The sequence below is a fragment of the Jaculus jaculus genome, chromosome 2 (assembly GCF_020740685.1).
Source record: "Jaculus jaculus isolate mJacJac1 chromosome 2, mJacJac1.mat.Y.cur, whole genome shotgun sequence".
NCBI lineage: Eukaryota > Metazoa > Chordata > Mammalia > Rodentia > Dipodidae > Jaculus > Jaculus jaculus.
The window spans coordinates 93,325,636-93,343,147 of NC_059103.1; the positions used below are offsets into that span (position 1 = coordinate 93,325,636).

Genomic DNA, 17,512 nt, shown 5'->3' on the forward strand with positions numbered 1-17,512 from the left:
CCCTTCTCAGAGCTCAGCAGAGGGGCTTAATTACCGTTGAGATCAATTAAAGCTCCTAAGCATGGCGTAAATGTGCCCAGCCAACTGTGCCTTCAATCACTGCCTGGCAAACACGCAGGCCCTCATGAGCTTCCCTCCAGCCCAGTAAATCTGGATTTTCCTTGGCCCAGTTCTAAAGCAGTGCATGTGACAGTCCCTAGTCTGCCCCTCTCCCTTGCAACCCATCACAAGACAAAAGTTAACAGGGTGAATCAGAAAAATGGACCCTTCCATCTTCTGTCTTCAAGAAACCCACCTTACCACTAAAGACAGACACCTCCTCATGGTGAGAGGATGGAAAATGATATTCCAAGCAAATGGAATAATAACAAGCAGGTATTGCTATATCAATAACTGATAAAATAGACTTCAAACAAAAAATAATCAGAAAGAACAAAGAAGGCCCCTTCTTACTCATCAGGGGAATGATCCAACATGAGCACATCACAATCATAAATATATATGCACCAAACATAGTTGCACCACAGTTTATAAAACAAAACTTACTTGACAATAAAAATATATAAACACCAACACCATTATAGTCAGAGACTTCAATACTCCACTATCATCAATAATCATATAATCCAGGCAGAAAATACAAGGAAATAATAGAGCTTAAGAACACTATAGACCTACTAGACCTAATGGACATACAGAACTTTCCACCCCAACTCTATAGAATGCACATTCTTCTCAACAGCCCATGGAACCTTCTCCAAAATAGTCCACATATGAGGCCATAAAGCATGCCTCCATAAATTCAGGAAAACGGAAGTAACTTCCTGCATCATATCATATCATATCACAATGCTTTAAAGCTAGAAGTTAGCAACAAGAAACACATCAGGAATTCCACCAGTTTCTGGAGACTGAGCAACACAATTAAACAATAAATGGGTTGTAAAAGAAATTGTAACATTTCTAGAATTGAACAATAATGAAAACACAAACTACCAAAATGTTTGGGACACAATAAAGGCCAACCTAAGGGGAAATTACATTGTTATGAAGGCTAAGTGCCTTCATAACAATGATGGAAAGATCCCAAATTAATAACCTAACAGTCCAAAGGTATTAGAAAAACAAGAAGAATCCAACTTCAAAAACCTCTACTCCACAAAATTGGATAATCTGGAAGAAATGGATGAATTCCTAGCCACATGCCAGCTACCCAAACTGAACTCATAGCAGATTAATCTCCTAAACAAACCTATCACATCCATTGAGGTTGAAAAGGCAATCAAAATCCTCCCCAAAAGAAAAAGTACAGGACCAGATGGCTTCTCAGCCAAATTCTATCAAATCTTCATTCAAGAAGTGAAACCAGAGCCGGGCGTGGTAGCGCACGCCTTTAATCCCAGCACTTGGGAGGCAGAGGTAGGAGGATCACCGTGAGTTCAAAGCCACCCTGAGAGTACAGAGTTAATTCCAGGTCAGCCTGGACCAGAGTGAGAGGCTACCTCAAAAAAACAAAACAAAACAAAAAACAAACAAAAAGAAGTGAAACCAATTTTTCTCAAACTGTTTCACATAACCAGAGATCAGGAAATGCTCCCCAATTCCTTCTATGAAGCTAATATCACTCATACCAAAACAAGACAGCAATACAGCAAGAAAAGAAAACTACAGGCCTATATTTCTGATGAATTTAGATCCTGAACACAATACTCGCAAACCAAATTCAACAACACATCAAAAGCATTATTCACCTTGATCAAGTAGGCTTCATCCCAGGGATGCTGCGATGGTTCAACATACGGAAATTAGTCCATGTAACACACTACATAAATAAATTAATCACAAGAACCACATGATCTTCTCAATTGATGCAGAGAAGACCTTTGACAAAATACAACACCTCTTCATGATCAAAATGCCAGAGAGAATAGGCATGGATGGTTTATATCTCAACACAATAAAGGTTATGTATAAAGCACCTAAAGCCCAAATAATACTTAATGGAGAAAGACTCAAGGAGTTCCCGTTGATATTAGAAACAAGCCAGTAGTGCCCCCTGTTACCACTGCTCCTCAACATAGTACTGTAAGTACTTGCCCAAGCAATAAGATGAGAGAACGAAATAAAAAGGATACAAATTGGAAAGGAAGAAGACAAGTTAGCTCTATTTGCAGATGACATGATCCTGTACATAAGTGACCCAAAAGTCTCCATCTCAAAACTTATAAACATTATTAATCCCTTCAGTAAATTGGCAAGATACAAAATTAACACATAAAAATCAGTAGCCATTCTGTTTTCAAAGGAGAAATATACAGATAAAGAAATCAGCAAGGGTGTCCCATTTTTTATTAGCAACAAAAAATTAGATACCTTAGAACAACACTAACCAAGGATATGAAAGACCTATATAATGAAAACATTAAAAATAAAACTACAAAAAAGAAAGTGAAGAGGACTTGAGAAAATGGAAACACCTCCCTTGCTCCTTGATAGGTAGAATTAATAATGTGACAATGGCAATTTTACCAAAAGCAATATGCAGATTTAATGCAATACCAAGAAAAATTCTAGCATCGCTCTTCACAGAGATAGAAAAAAAAAGATCTTAAAATTCATATGGAATGGAGCAGGCCTCAGATATCCAAACATATCCTCAGCAAAAGAAATCCCTCTGGAGGTATAACCATACCTGATATAAAGCTATATTATAAAGCCTTAGTAACAAAAACAGTATGGTACTGGCATAAAAACAGAAATATAGACCAATGGAACAGAATTGAAGACCCAGGCCTTAGGTCAAGTAACTACAGCTACTTGACCTTTGACAAAGGTGCCAATTATGTAGCCTGGAGAAAAGACAGCATCTTCAACAAATAATGCTGGACAAATTAGATAACCATATTTAGAAAAATGCAACTAGACCAAGTCGTCTCACCATATATAAAAATCAAGTCCAAATGGACTAAAGACCTCAATATAAGACCTGAAAATCTTCTACTGGAAGAAAAAATAGGAGTGGGGAAAGACTTCCTGATCAAAACCTCAGTAGCCCAGGAAATTAAATAATCACTCAACCAATGGGATCTTATGAAGCTAAAAAGCTTTTGCACAAACAAATATCATCATAAGCAGAGCCAATAGATTACCTACAGAATGCAAGAAAAATTTCACTACCTATACCACTGACAAAGGCCTAATATCTAGAATCTACAAAGAACTCAAAAAACTGAACAATAGAAAAATCAAACAACCCACTTCAAAAATGAGGCACAGAACTGAATAGTGAGTTCTCAAATGGCTAACACACACTTAAGAAAATGTTCAACATCCCTAATCATTAGGGAAATTCAAATTGAAACAACTATGAGATTCCACCTTACACCAGTGAGGATGGCAATCATTAAAAAAAATCAAATGACGACAAATGTTGGCAATGATGTGGGGAAAGAGGAACTCTCATCCGCTGTTGGTGGGAATGTGAACTTGTACAATAACTGTGGAAATCAGTATGGAGACCCCTGAAAAGAATGAACACAGAGCTACCAACAAGCCCAGTTATTCCATTACTGGGCATTTGTCCTAAATACTCCATGCTTCACTACAGAGATATTTGCTCAGCCATGTTTATAGCTGCTCAATTCATTACAGCTAAGAACTGGAATCAACCCAGATGTCCATCCTTGAATGAATGGTAATGAAATTGTAGTACATTTACACAATGGAATTCTACTCAGCAGTAAGAAAAAAAAATGATACAATGAAATTTATAGAAAAATGAACAGACTTGGAACAGATCATACTCAGCGAACTCACACAATCACAGAAAGACAAATGCCGCATGGTGTCACTCATCTGAGGTTCCTAACCTGGATCAGCTCAAATTGTTAACACACCTGATAGGCAACTCAAGGCCCAGATAATAGGGATGGAATGGTTTGGAGGGGGGGAGGGGAAGAGGAGGGTGGAGGAAAACAAATACAAAACTAAATCCAAAATGAACTGGTACCATAGAAACCTTTATCCTTGAAGATAAACTGAAAGATATAAACCTTCAACAGGAGGAAGTGGGGGAACACTTGCAAAGATGGACCCTGGAGAAGGTAGGATAAAACCTAACCTTAAAAAAAAAAAAAAAATGTTTTGTTTTTTTTTTTTTGGTCTCTGGCCTATAACTCCCAATGCCAAAAATCAGTACTCAAAATGAACTGTTGATTAGAGAGACCTACAAGTTCCCCAAAACAAGACAGGTTTCTGTCAAAGCACTTGATTACCCATCAGAGGCAAAAGGTAAGATTCTATTGCTGAAGATACTGTATGTTGCTGACTCAGCATGGAGAGTTCTGGCTGGAATCTGGAAGACAGCCAATCTAGTGCTGGAAAGTGCTACATGAGCTACTGGGGAAACTGGCCAACAATGGTCTGAGCAACCAGAGATCTAAGCTACTCAGAAACAAGACACCCTGTCATGATATACATGCCAGTGCAATAGTGGCACACAGCCTTAGTGGGTAACCAATAGCATTCTGATTGGTTAAGAGATCTTCTTGGTGGGCTGGAGAGATGGCTTAGTGGTTAAGTGCTTGCCTGTGAAGCCTAAGGACCCTGGTTCAAGGCTCGGTTCCCCAGGTCCCACGTTAGCCAGATGCACAAGGGGGCACATGCATCTGGAGTTCGTTTGCAGAGGCTGGAAGCCCTGGCACACCCATTCTCTCTCTCTTTCCCTCTATCTGTCTTTCTCTCTATGTCTGTCGCTCTCAAATAAATAAATAAATAATTTAAAAAAAAGAGAGATCTTCTTGGTGTAAAGGAAACCATATCTGGAATTGGGAACCAGGTCAGATTCCTATGAAGACAAAGATTATTCTCTCCAGTGTCAAGCTCTCACTTGTCTTTGGCTAAAAGAGGGATTACACTCATCAAATTCTCCCTACATTAATAATGCTTATTCCATTTAACCTATGTTGACCTCACTCTCCATTGGAGAATCTGTTTTTCTTTTTCACAGGTAGTGAGACCAGAGGAGATCAACTACCCCTCACACTTCAGCCAAGCCACAGCTAACACCACAGAGGAATCAGGGAGACAAGCAAGAGTGCTGCTTCCATGGCAAACCTGACAATCAGAGCCAGGGTGAAGGATACTCTATCCTTACCAAAGCAGAGATCCACAGGATCCTAAGAGCTCATCACTGAATTATATTTAAAACTCACCCACCCTGGCTCAGGAAATTTTGCGGAAGAGAAGGAAGAAAGATTGTAAGAGCCACAGGTTGAGACATCATGCCCAGAGGCATTTCCGCCCCATCAAAACTGACTGCAGCTCCCACAATGCATAACCCACAATCCCATGAGAAATATCTGCAACCCCACTGAGGAGGGTCCCCAGCAGAATGTCAGGGATGAGAGAAAAGAAGGTACCAACACATGATGTATCCATACAAAATATGTTGTTAATAATAATAACAATAACTGGCAGACAATGTTCTTGTAAAAAACAAACAAACAAACAAACACCCAAGGCTGGGAATATGGCTCAGTGGGTAAAGCACTTACCCTGCAGGCATGAATCTGAATTTGGGTCCCCAGAACCCATGTAAAACCAGGTGCTGAAGTTCATGTCTATAACCCCAGTGCTCCTACCACAAGATGGGAGGCAGCAATAGAATCCTCAGAAAGTTGGAGGCCAGCTAGCCTGGCATACACAGCAACAAACAACAAGAAATCCTGCTTGATGTGGAAAGTTAGAATCAACACCCAAAGTTATCCATCAACCTGCAAGCATTGCTATGGCATATGTGTGTCTACACACACACACACACACACACACACACACACACACACACACACACTTGCCTCAATAGAATTTGACAGCTTGCCATTCTTATCCAACTGGACCTCTGTAAAACACAGAAAGAAAACCAACCACCATCCTTGAAGCAGTTGAAAATAAGTGCTTTGAGGCTGAGGAAGTAACTGGGTGGTAGAGTCTTTGCCTGGCCTGTACAAGGACCCAGACTCAATCCTCCCCCAAATGCCTTTAGTGTTTCTGATCTTTACAAAAGCCTTTCAGATTGACTCAGTCTGTCTTATTTTATGTTGATTTCTGGCAAGCTTGGCCAGTCCCATTTGGAACTAATTTGAATAGTAATGACTCGGAGATAAGGAGTATCATATACAGTATCTTATTCTGTATTCATTTTCACTTTGGGGAGTGAAATAAGAGGGGAATATGATCAAATAACAGTATATTTATGTATTAAAATCCTCAATGAAAGTCTTCATTTTGAGACCTCAACTTAAAAAATCTGGCCCTAGGCTATGCCAATCAATAATATCTAAAACCATTGTGCTGAAGACTGATGGGAGACTTGACAGTTGATGGACCAGCCTGGCAATCCGTGACTTGCTAGGTAGTCTTGAGCATAACAAAAAGAATGAGGCAGCCCCCCTCCGCCCAAGAAAAAGTCCCGCATTCGAAAATAAACAGGCCTTTTAGACAGGCATGTGGGAACCAGTGAATATGAGAACTCAGAGCGAGAAAGGAGATGTAAAGTCACAAGGAGCAATTTCAAGTGTTCAAAGGGCATTTCAAGTGGCAGTGGGTTGGTATCAGGGCAAAGTCATGCTATAAGCCCAGCTTTACACAAACCAGTGGTTTGCTTGCCTGCTGGCATGGATATTGTGCATGTGACACTAGTGATGTAGAAACTGTCAGTAGCTATGAATGATGCTAGGAAAAAGCAACAATCTATACCTTGTTAAGATTTCCGTGAAATCTTAATAAGAGTTCTGTGTGTTTAAATTGATAGTTTTAAATTACATGAAAAAAGGGCTCTTTTCCTGGATGAGTCTTTCCTGGGATGTTCTGCATCTTGCATTAAACTCTCCAGCAATGAACTCATCAGAACTTCCCAGATTCTCTCCATTTCCAGAGACAGACATGTGTCCAGGTTGAGGCAATTGTCCTTCATGGACTCACAGAGTCAGAGAACTCAAACAATACTTCTGTGCGAGAAATGAACGTAAACTCTTTTACACAGTGTCACCGATCAATGTCCACTGCTTCCTAAAGAATATGCTTTTGAAACTCCCTTGCACTCAAAACCAAAATCTGCACCTGAAGAACACCGCAGAAAGCAATAAAAATAACATAAAATGAATCCTTTTTACAAAATATCTGTAAGCAACAAAGTAAATACAAAATTTCCATAAGCCAAAATTACAAGTTTGCCATGAACACAACAGTTCCCTTACTGGGTCAATACTCCACACCACAGTAAAGGAAGCAAGGAGGAAAGGCAAAATTACTAACAAGCCTAATCAGTCATCAAAAATATGAGTTTAAGCCAGGCGTGGTGGCACACGCCTTTAATCCCAGCACTCGAGAAGCAGAGGTAGAGGGATTGCCATGAGTTCAAGGCCACCGTGAGACTCCATAGTGAATTCCAGGTCAGCCTGGTCTAGAGTGAGACCCTACCTCGAAAAACCAAAAAAAAAAAAAAAAAAAAAAAAAAAAAAAAAAAAAAATATATATATATATATATATATATATATATATATATATATGTTTAATTCTGTCTTTTAAGGCACCCAAAAGGGTGGGAGGAAAGAAGAAAGGAGACCAACTTTTTGAGTTTCTCAGATTGACTGAAAAGAAAGACTCCCATGGTCCATACAAACTGAAATATTCAACCAGCAAGGTGTCCTGGCTAGACAATGATATGGCAAATTGCAGGTTTGTCACAAAACAGCAGAAATCACAGCTACAAAACAATCAATAGCATAAGCCCTAAAGGTCTAGTTGGTAGCAGTCACGTGGGGCGGGGGGAGCCGCATTGTCAGTGTACCTCATTTTGAATCAAACCCCGCAACAGTGAGAAGCCGTTGTGACATATCTGAACTTCCGCTTTCTTAAGCTAAAATACTACTAAAATCACGCCTAGCATGGCTTGGCGGGGCACACCTTTAATCCCAGAATTTGGGAGGCAGAGATAAGAGGATTACTGTGAGTTCAAGGCCAGCCTGGGACTACACAGTGGGTCTTAGGTCAGTCTGGGGTAGAGTGAGACCGTACCTCAAAAGAACTGAAAAGCAATCCCACCTAATTCATAGGGTTGTCATGAAACTGAGATGAGATCATCTAGAGAAAGAAAGCTCAGGGGAAAAGCCTGTGCAAATTCCCCTGTGAGTATGGCAATTTCTTAGCCCTGAATGTCATGCTCGTAGCAATTACATATTTTAAAACTGGTTCCTGGGGCTGGAGAGATGGTTACTGCATAAAGGGCTTGTCACACAAGCATGAGGATGGAGTTTAGGGTCCCCAGCGTCCACATCAATGCTGGACAGGGATGGTGACCTATCTGTAATTCCAGTGCTCGGCAGCTGGAGTCAGGACAAGCTGGCAAGACTAGCTGAAGCTCAGGGATCAAGTTCTGCCTCAGTAAATACAGTGGAGAGTGATCAATGTATCACGTGTGCCCATCTGCGTCCAAATACACATGCATGTCCTGCAAATGCACACATTAAAAAACCAGTTTCTTAGGGAGGCCAAGGCCGAAGGATGCGTTGGAACTCAGGAGTTCAAGTTCAGCCTTGGCAATATAGCAAGACCTTGGCTCCTTTAAAAAACAAAAATAAGTGGGGGCTGGAGGGATGACTTAGCGGTTAAGGCACTTGCCTGCAAGCCAAAGGACCCGGGTCCGATTCTCCAGGACCCACATTAGCCAGATGCACAAAGGGGTATGTATGTCTGGAGTTTGTTTACAATGGCTGGAAGCCCTGGTGCACCCATTCTCTCTCTCTCTCTCTCTCTCTCTCTCTCTCTTTCTGTCAAATAAGTAAATAAATAAAAATAATTTTTAAAAAAACGGTTTCTTTTCATGTAAGGGACAGGTTGCCAAAGTGTGTTTTTCTCATTTGTTATGAAAATTCTCTAGGTATGCGAAGGGAATACAATGGACAGTTGTACTCCCTGTCCTTGTGGGACTAAGGAAGTTCAGGGAGCTCAACAACTAGAGCAAAGCATGCTTGCTGGGTGCCCTGTGATTGGGGAAATTCTGCAAGAATATGCTTCCTGAGAACTCAGAGATAGAAGGGCTCTAAGTTGGGCTCACAGTGATCAGGGGAAAAAGAGGGTCTTCGGAAAGTGAGCAGTACGGAGGAATTAGTTTCTCAGAGGATGGGATTAGAGCCCTGGAAGGTAGGGAGTAGGGAGTCCTTGAGCACGCTGACAAGCCTGGCAGAGAGGATGCATGCCTTGGGGAGAATGTCAAATCTTTAAGGGTGGCCGAGGCAGGGAATGAAGCACAGACCACGGTGAGAGAATGGATCTGAGAAGCGAGCAGAGAGCTTGTGAGAAGTGAAGAGACCACGCCAGTTGTCAAGAGTTTAACCAAGGCAGGCCATGGCTGAGTCTTGATCAGTGAAAGGTTGTTCTCTCAGCAGCCTGGGGGCAGCGTGCCAGGCAGGAGGACAGAGAGGAGGGCGAGCCACAAGATTAGCAGTATGAGATTGTTAGGCTTTGAGGTTGGGGCGTGAGAAATAGGGAGGAATGGGCACCTCCTAGATTTCTGCTATGGAGATACCTAGTGATGTCTTTTGCTGAGCTAGGGACACTGGAGGAGGAGGAGCCAGAGAAATGGAGCTGAAAGTTCATAGGTCAGTTATTACCTCTGAGCCTAAAGCACCTGCAGGTAATCCAAGTAGAAATTCCGATAAGGCAGAAATTGATGGAGAAACTGGGTGTGGTGGTGCATGCCTTTGATCCTAGCACTCAGGAGGCAGAGGTAGGAGGATCACTATGAGTCTGCGGCCAACCTGAGACTACAGAGTGAATTCCAGGTCAGCCTGGGCTAGGGCGAGACCCTACCTCAAAAAAAAAGAAAAGAAGTTGATAGAGCCTTGGCTAAGATGTCTAGCTGAGCCTCTGCTGTCCGTACTGGAGAACCCTGAGCTTGGAAGGTGAGGAGGACAGCAAGCAAGTATGGCCCAGAGGAAAGACTACAGTGGCTCTTCAGGGTAAGGACAGGCCATTAGAAACTGTGACTTTCCTTCTGAGACCTGGGTTCAGCAATCAGCAGCCTGAAACACCTCTGAAATGAACCTGTGAACCAAGGCCATGTGAACCAAGACTAGTGTATCAGGATATTTTGTGAATAGCATCTTTGCCTCAGCCAGATAGTGATCACCATGGGTTCCTTCCTTCTGGACATTGTGAATAAATCCCAAGTGTTCTAAATCAATTTACTCTGCAGCAGGCCTTTGTAGCTTAGCGCTCAATATATGTCTGAGTCTTTTTTGTTGTTTCTGTCTCAAAAATAGAAAAAAAATCAAAAATATATGGGCTAGGAATAATAAGGTTGAATCATATGGACTGCTACATAAGAAGTAAAATAGAAAGGTACCTCAGGATAAATAGCCCTGAGTAAATAGCACTGCATTTAACTGTGTGGGAAATCACACTTGAGAAAAATCAAGGTGGTTAACTTGTTAAACGCAGTCTCCAGGGCCAGCTAAATCCTGGACTCCAGGCCCCTCTATCTTTGCACCAGCAGTCTGTGATCTTCCTTATTGTTTGAAGCAACTCTTTAGTAAATCATCATAGGCTTTCTTTTTTTTAATTTGAACAATTTTTATTAACATTTTCCATGATTATAAAAAGTATCCCATGGTAATACCCTCCCTCCCCCCCTTCCACTTTCCCCTTTGAAATTCCATTCTCCATCATATTCCCTCCCCATCTCAATCAGTCTCTCTTTTATTTTGATGTCACATCATAGGTTTTCTCCTGAAATTCATGCTTTTAATTCATATCAAAGTAATATGAGTAATAGTGAGGGACTCTGAAGACAGAATGTGTTTATAGTAGAAAACATGCAAACCAAATTAGTGATCAAAGTTTATTTTCCAAAATCCACATCTAACTTGTTAACAGAAAAAAGAAAAATCTTGTAATCACTAACTAGCTGTGTAGTTATGGGAAAGTCACTCTATGGCTTCAGTTTCTGAACTGAAATAAGTACCATTAGCCCCACCCGCTCTGTCTCATAATGCCGCTAGGTGAACCAATAAGATAATGCTCATGAAAGCTTTGGAAACTATGAGGCTAGTGTCAATGTGGGAAAAGGTGGTGGGTGACCAGCATCTATCACTATTATGGGCAAGAATACTTAGTTGGAATAACAGGCAGCACTGAGGAATACTTACTCAGAGTAGCTGTGACAGCATGTCATGTGTCATCTCTAAGGAGTAGTGGTTGAAGGCATGAGTCAGCTTGCCCATTGGCAGGACCTGGCAGCATCATAGACTCACCACCTTTACTGTGGACTACATGCAGCTTTTATTTTATGGAATTGCTGTCGGGCTATTGCGATACACTAACAACCCATGGGTTCCCACAACTTCTGCTTTATAAATTCAAAGTAAATAAAAATTTAAAATAGCTGAACAAAATTTTCATCTAATGAAGCTTATTTTATTTTTCCTCTTCTCTTACATTGAAAACACAGTTGTCCCACAAGCTAAAGGATAGAGTCTAGCTAGATTTTAGAATCAAATTAAAAGTATTCTCACTATTAGTAGCCTGCCCAAAGATACATGAAATATCAGGACCCATTCATTTCCCTGTGATCTCAGCCTTTCTCCCACAAGTGCTTTTCACCAGTTCAGCTCTGCAGCTTTCTTTAGGAGTCATCTGCAGGGCAGGGACAAAGAAGACAAGTACACAAGAAGTGTGCCAGGGACACACAGTCCCCAACATTTCTACACAATCACCAAACTCTAGTAGCCCCCAGTAGGGAGGAATAGTGGAAACAAACAATTCCATCTCTCAGAGGAAACTCACTGGACTATTTTGCAAGAATATTAGGATATCTTAAAACTTTTACATAAAGATGAGATGCCATTGTAACATCATTTATGTGTCGTATTCCACATTGCACTGCCTTACCATTATTAAAAATACTTAAAGGGCTGGAGAGATGGCTTAGCGGTTAAGCACTTGCCTGTGAAGCCTAAGGACCCCGGTTCAAGGCTCAGTTCCCCAGGTCCCATGTTAGCCAGATGCACAAGGGGGCGCACGCATCTGGAGTTCGCTTGCAGAGGCTGGAAGCCCTGGCGCGCCCATTCTCTCTCTCTCTCCCTCTATCTGTCTTTCGCTCTGTGTCTGTTACTCTCAAATAAATAAATAAATAAAAAATGGACAAAAAATATTTAAAAAAATACTTAAAGCCCACTTAAAAAAAAAACAAGCAACTATATGCTAAATAATTCAAATAGAGAAGATGTTTGGAAGTAGAATTTTGTGTCTGTGATGACTAGATTCAATTATTCATTCATTTGGCTAGCATTGTTTTACATTGACTTGTTTGTGAATATCTATTATATATGTGTGGTGGTTTAAAAAAAAAACAAAAAACAAAACGAGGGCTGGGTAGATGGCTTAGCAGTTAAGGTACTTGCCTGCAAAGCCTAAGATCCCCAGTATCCATGTAAGACAGATACATAAGGTGGCACATGTGACTGGAGTTCATATGCAGTGGCTAGATGTCCTGGCATGCCTATTCTTTCTCTCTCTCTCTCTCTCTCTCTCTCTCTCTCTCTCTCTCTCTCTCTCCATCCCTCCCTCCCTCTCTCTTTCTTTCTCACTCAAGTAAGTAAAATATTAAAACACAACAAGGCAGACATAGTTTGGTTATAAGTAGCTGTATGTCACTTAAAAACAAGTGGGAAGGAAAATAAAATAAAAAGCAAGTTTATGCACCTTATAGTGAATTCAAGGGAGTACTGAGAGGAAAGCCCAAGGTGGGCTGATTAGAGAAGACCTATTTAAGAACATGGTACTAGTGCTCAGAACAAAAGAGAGCAGCCACTGTAAAAACCTAAAGGCAGAAGTAGTTTGGCCTGTCTGAGGACCTACAGGAAGTCTTTCCTTAGACCTTAGCAAGAAAGAGAACATTAAAGCAAGTTGGATAGATATTGACAGAGTTTAGTTTCAATTTCAATGCAAAGGAGAGCTTTGAAGGATTGCAAGCAAGGAATGAATGGACCAGATTTGTTATGTAGAGAAAAGTGGATAAGACAGGTCAGTTGAGTGGCCACTATAATGAGCCAGGCAGACAGGCTGATTGTTTGGACCTATGGTAGTGACGTGGAGAAGTGCACTTTCAACATGTACTTACGGTATAGAATGGAAGGGATTTAATGGCACATGGGCATAGCAAGTAAGGTGGTGGGAGAAAGAACACGGATACATGTCCCCTGAAATATGAGGGACAATGGAGCAGAAGGTAGCTGAGCAGCAGCGGGCCCAGGAAAGCTCTCTGCCTCCTTCTGTTTGCCCCAAAGCAAGACAGACTCACAAGGACCAAGCACATCCCGTATCTCCCTAAGGACAGTAACCCCTGAAGACAGCCTCAGAACCTCAGAGCAATCTCCATTGAGGAGCTCCAACTGCCATTTGTTTGCCTTCCTGCCCATGACCACCAGTAGTGACTGGAACTACTTTTTCTGTCTTATCACCTCTCTGAGACTATGACATTCTTTGTTTGAAAACGCACTGTAAGTTACCAAGTGCCAAGCTAGGGGTTCCTGGATCAGCTCATCAAAGTAGCCCTTCACCTCCTTATTTTCTCTCAGTCCACCCTTCACTGAACTCATTACATGGTAGAATGACACATTAGTTTGCTTTCTTTTTGATTGTCCCACTTGCTTATAAGTAGAATGCAGGTACTTATAATGAAACCATGTCTGCCTACAGTTTTGTTTTTCTTTCTCCTCTTTTATTGAAATACTTTTTATTTCTTATATTTCTTAACTAGCTGGGAGTTCCACCACATCACTGTTCATATCATGCTGTTGGCCATCCACACTGCACCCCACACACTACCATGCCCAAGATCTCTTTGATAGTCCAAGAAAGTTCTCCGGCCAAAGACCAGTGCTACATCTGTGAAGCAATGTTACCAATCTCATCAAAAGAAATATTGGGGCTGGAGAGATGGCTTAGCAGTTAAGAGGCTTTCCTGAGAAGCCTAAGAACTCATGTTCAAATCTCCAGGTCCAACATAGGCAGCTGCACAGTGATGCCAGCGCACAATGTCATCCACGCACACGAGGGGTCACACGTGTCTGGAGTTTGTTCTCAGTGGCTAATGTCCTGGCCCACCCATTCTCTCTCTCACTCTCTCTCTCTCAAAATAAAAAAATTTAAAAAAGAAATATTGCCACGGTTTTTAATGTTTTTCAGCTTCTTTGTGTATCTTGGTAGCTCCTTTGGGGCTCTGATGATCAGGGTAGAGGCAGAAGGTATTACTTCAATCTGAGCCTGTCTGTTCTGAATGGTCATTTTCACTGTAATTCTCAGACCCTTCCAATCATCAGTTGCCTTGGAGACAGTCCCAGGAGACCAATCTTGGAGGCCAAGGCGAATATGGTGCTGACCTCGTCTCTAGTACATCTCAGTTACCTAACTTGGATCTCATTGGGGTCAATCTTGGGCAGCATGGTGGAGGCATCTGGTGTTGGATAACCTGGGATTCAGGACAACCAAAGAAGCCTCCTCCCAAGGATGAAAAGGTGTTTTATATTTTTAGCCTCCTCCCAAGGATGAAAAGGTGTTTTATTTTTTTTAAACCACCATGTGTACAATGTTTATTCATAAACAAGTAAAACTTAAGCAATATATGTTAGCTAGGTAAATGAAAACTAACTAGATCTAGTCCCAGTCCAAATTTTCATTTCTTTGTGAGTTACTCATGCTCTAGATGTCTCCCTCATATATTCGAAATGTTCATGCTAGTAAATTTGGATTTTTCTCTGGTGAATCTGCTTTTTGTTATAGGAATATGTTCCAGGTAAGAACTTCTGAAGGTTGACTTAAAAACAGTAATAGTCCTCCCTACAACCCCTCAGTGCATGGCTTGAGCAAGTAGACAAGTAATGACTGCATCCAGACCCTCTTTGGAGTAAATCATGACTCACCAGAGCTCTGAGCATTGTCCTCTGCCCTGGGCTGTACAAGAGGATGTACCACTTTGAGTTGGCCGGGAGGCAAGACGGATGGATTGAGGTTAATCCTCACCACATTCTTCCCAGTGTGTTTGTTGGCTATCCAAATTGTCTTCTTCTTTGTTGTTGAGTAGAAGATACGGTCACCAAAAAAGGACATCGCAAACAAATTGTGCCTAGACAATAGCCAGGAAAAAATTGAGTTGAGTTTAAGTCACAGACCTTTCTGTTTCTTATGTATGGTTAGAAGAGTATATTAAGTTTAAATTTTGATGTGTCATCATAACCTGAGTTAATGAGATATCATTTTGGGCTCATATCACTTTTCATTCTTTTCAGACACCACCCAAGTGTGAGGAAAGGGAGAACAAAGCCGGAGTAGGGTCTGAGTGGCTTTCTGGTTCTGTCAGGTTCAGAGTTGGCTAATTTCTGTTTCCTTCAAAGCTAGCTAGCACCACAGCAAGTCAAAGGAAAGCTGGTGTTTCACAAAATCATGTGAAAAGAATAGCTAGAACCAGCATGTGAGAACTTAGTGTATGCTAGATTCTCTGCTAATTTTTTTCCTTTGCATTTATTTAAATGGTCTTCACAATGACATGAAGAGATAGGTCTGACTATGACGCCCACACTAAAGAAAACCAAGTAGAAGAAAGTTAGACAGCCTACCCAATGTCACTCACCAAGACTTGGTGAATCTGTTTTAGCCTCCAAAGTAGATGTGCTAAACTACGACACTCATTAACTGACAAAAACTTCAAATGACGATTATTTGGTTTCACGCTACAAGCCAAACCTACTGTGTTTGATGTTGGATCATGTGGACTGAGCCTCCGTCATAATCACAGGAACCAATGGAAGAACTGCTTCCTTCCCCGCTCTGCTGAACCCAGAAGAGCCGTTTATCAAGCACATCCACTGACAGCGCTGTTATCTTCTCTGGTGGCTCTAGCAGAGTTTTCACTTCCACCCCACTGAGATCAGCTCGGTGAAGGCTGCCGGCCACTTCGGAAGACCAAAATATCACCCTGGGGACAAGCACATCACACAGAGCCACAACTGAGCCGGCGGCCACTGAAATGGACTCATGGTGCTTCTGCGGCCCTTGACTCCCACCCAGGATCACTCTGACTGCTGTGAAGGAGAATTCAAGTCAGCATATATGTATTTCATGTTGGAAATTCCATGTAGTTTCAAGGTTGAAGGACAATTATGTTCTACAGCCGAAGTTCCGTGGTTGAGGTGTGAAGAGTTCTAATCAAGGTACCTGTGCTCTGGGAAGTATGGTCTGTGTGCTGTAAGAGAGGACCTTGCTCTCCTTGGCTTTAAAATGTTAGGATTCTAGGAATCTTATTAGATCTGAGGCACTTTCAGTATCTGAAAACATTAAATTTTACCTTTCTACTGGATCAACTGCTATTTTTGCAGGATCTTGTAAGGTCCTTAAAAGAATGCGAGAATTGTTTCCTTTCAGGTCAGTTACTGTGATGAGTCCTTCCTGTTGATTTGACCAAATAACTTCTTCATTTATCCAATTTATTGCCATTCCAGAAACATTTTTCTCCATACTGCATACTTTCTACAAAATAAAATTGCAAAACTATTATTAGTATTTTCAATTCACAAAAACTATTCTTATTGTTAGGCATAAAAGTCTATTCTTCAAACAAACAAAAAGTCTTTATGTAACAGCACACCAAGTTATTTATATCATAGCTGTGGAATAAAAAATTATTCTTTAAAAAAAAGGGGGCTACCAGGCGTGGTGGCACACACCTTTAATCCCAGCACTCAGGAGGCAGAGGTAGGAGGATCGCTGTGAGCTCGAGGCCACCCTGAGACTCCATAGTGAATTCCAGGTCAGCCTGGGCTAGAGTGAGACCCTACCTTGAAAAATAAAAAAAATAAAAAAAAGGAAGGGGCTGGTAGAGATGGCTTAGCGGTTAAACACTTGCCTATGAAGCCTAAGGACCCCGATTTGAGGCTCGATTCCCCAGGACCCACGTTAGCCAGATGTACAAGGGAGCGCACGCATCTGGAGGTTGTTTGTAGTGGCTGGAGGCCCTGGCGTGCTCATTCTCGCTCCCTCTCTCTCTCTCTCTCTTTCTCTCTCTCTCTTTCTCTCTACCTGCCTCTTTCTCTCTCTGTCTGTCACTCTCAAACAAATAAATAAAATAAAATAAAATAAAAAATTTAAAAGGGGGTGCTGGAGAGATGGCTCAGCAGTTAAGGCACTTACCTGTAAAGCCTAACAACCTGGGTTCAATTCCCCAGTACCCATGTAAAGCCAGATACACACCGTGGTACATGCATCTGGAGTTCATTTGCAGTGGCTAGAGGCCCTGGTACACCCATCCTCTCTCTGTGTCTCTCTCCTTGCAAATAAATAAATAAAATATTTTTAAAAAATATTCTAGATACCACTGAAATTAGGGAATCAGCTACCATGTATTTATTAATAATTTCAGCTGTACTAACAGCTAGATTTTGATGCTTAAGGGCAATTT

General features: G+C 41.4%; 1 protein-coding gene across 4 annotated transcripts in view; it reads right to left on the reverse strand.

Annotated features, from left to right (window-relative positions):
- The window catches only part of Egf (epidermal growth factor), a 102,501-nt gene that overhangs the window by 61,974 nt on the left and 23,015 nt on the right, over nucleotides 1-17,512 (reverse strand). For all 4 annotated transcript variants that reach the window (XM_045143575.1, XM_045143574.1, XM_045143573.1 and 1 more), the window contains exons 3-5: nucleotides 16,403-16,584; nucleotides 15,806-16,033; nucleotides 14,982-15,184 (exon numbers count right to left, since the gene is read on the reverse strand). In XM_045143575.1, coding sequence (XP_044999510.1) covers nucleotides 14,982-15,184; nucleotides 15,806-16,033; nucleotides 16,403-16,584 — 613 coding nt within the window. The remainder of the gene's footprint in view (nucleotides 1-14,981; nucleotides 15,185-15,805; nucleotides 16,034-16,402; nucleotides 16,585-17,512) is intronic.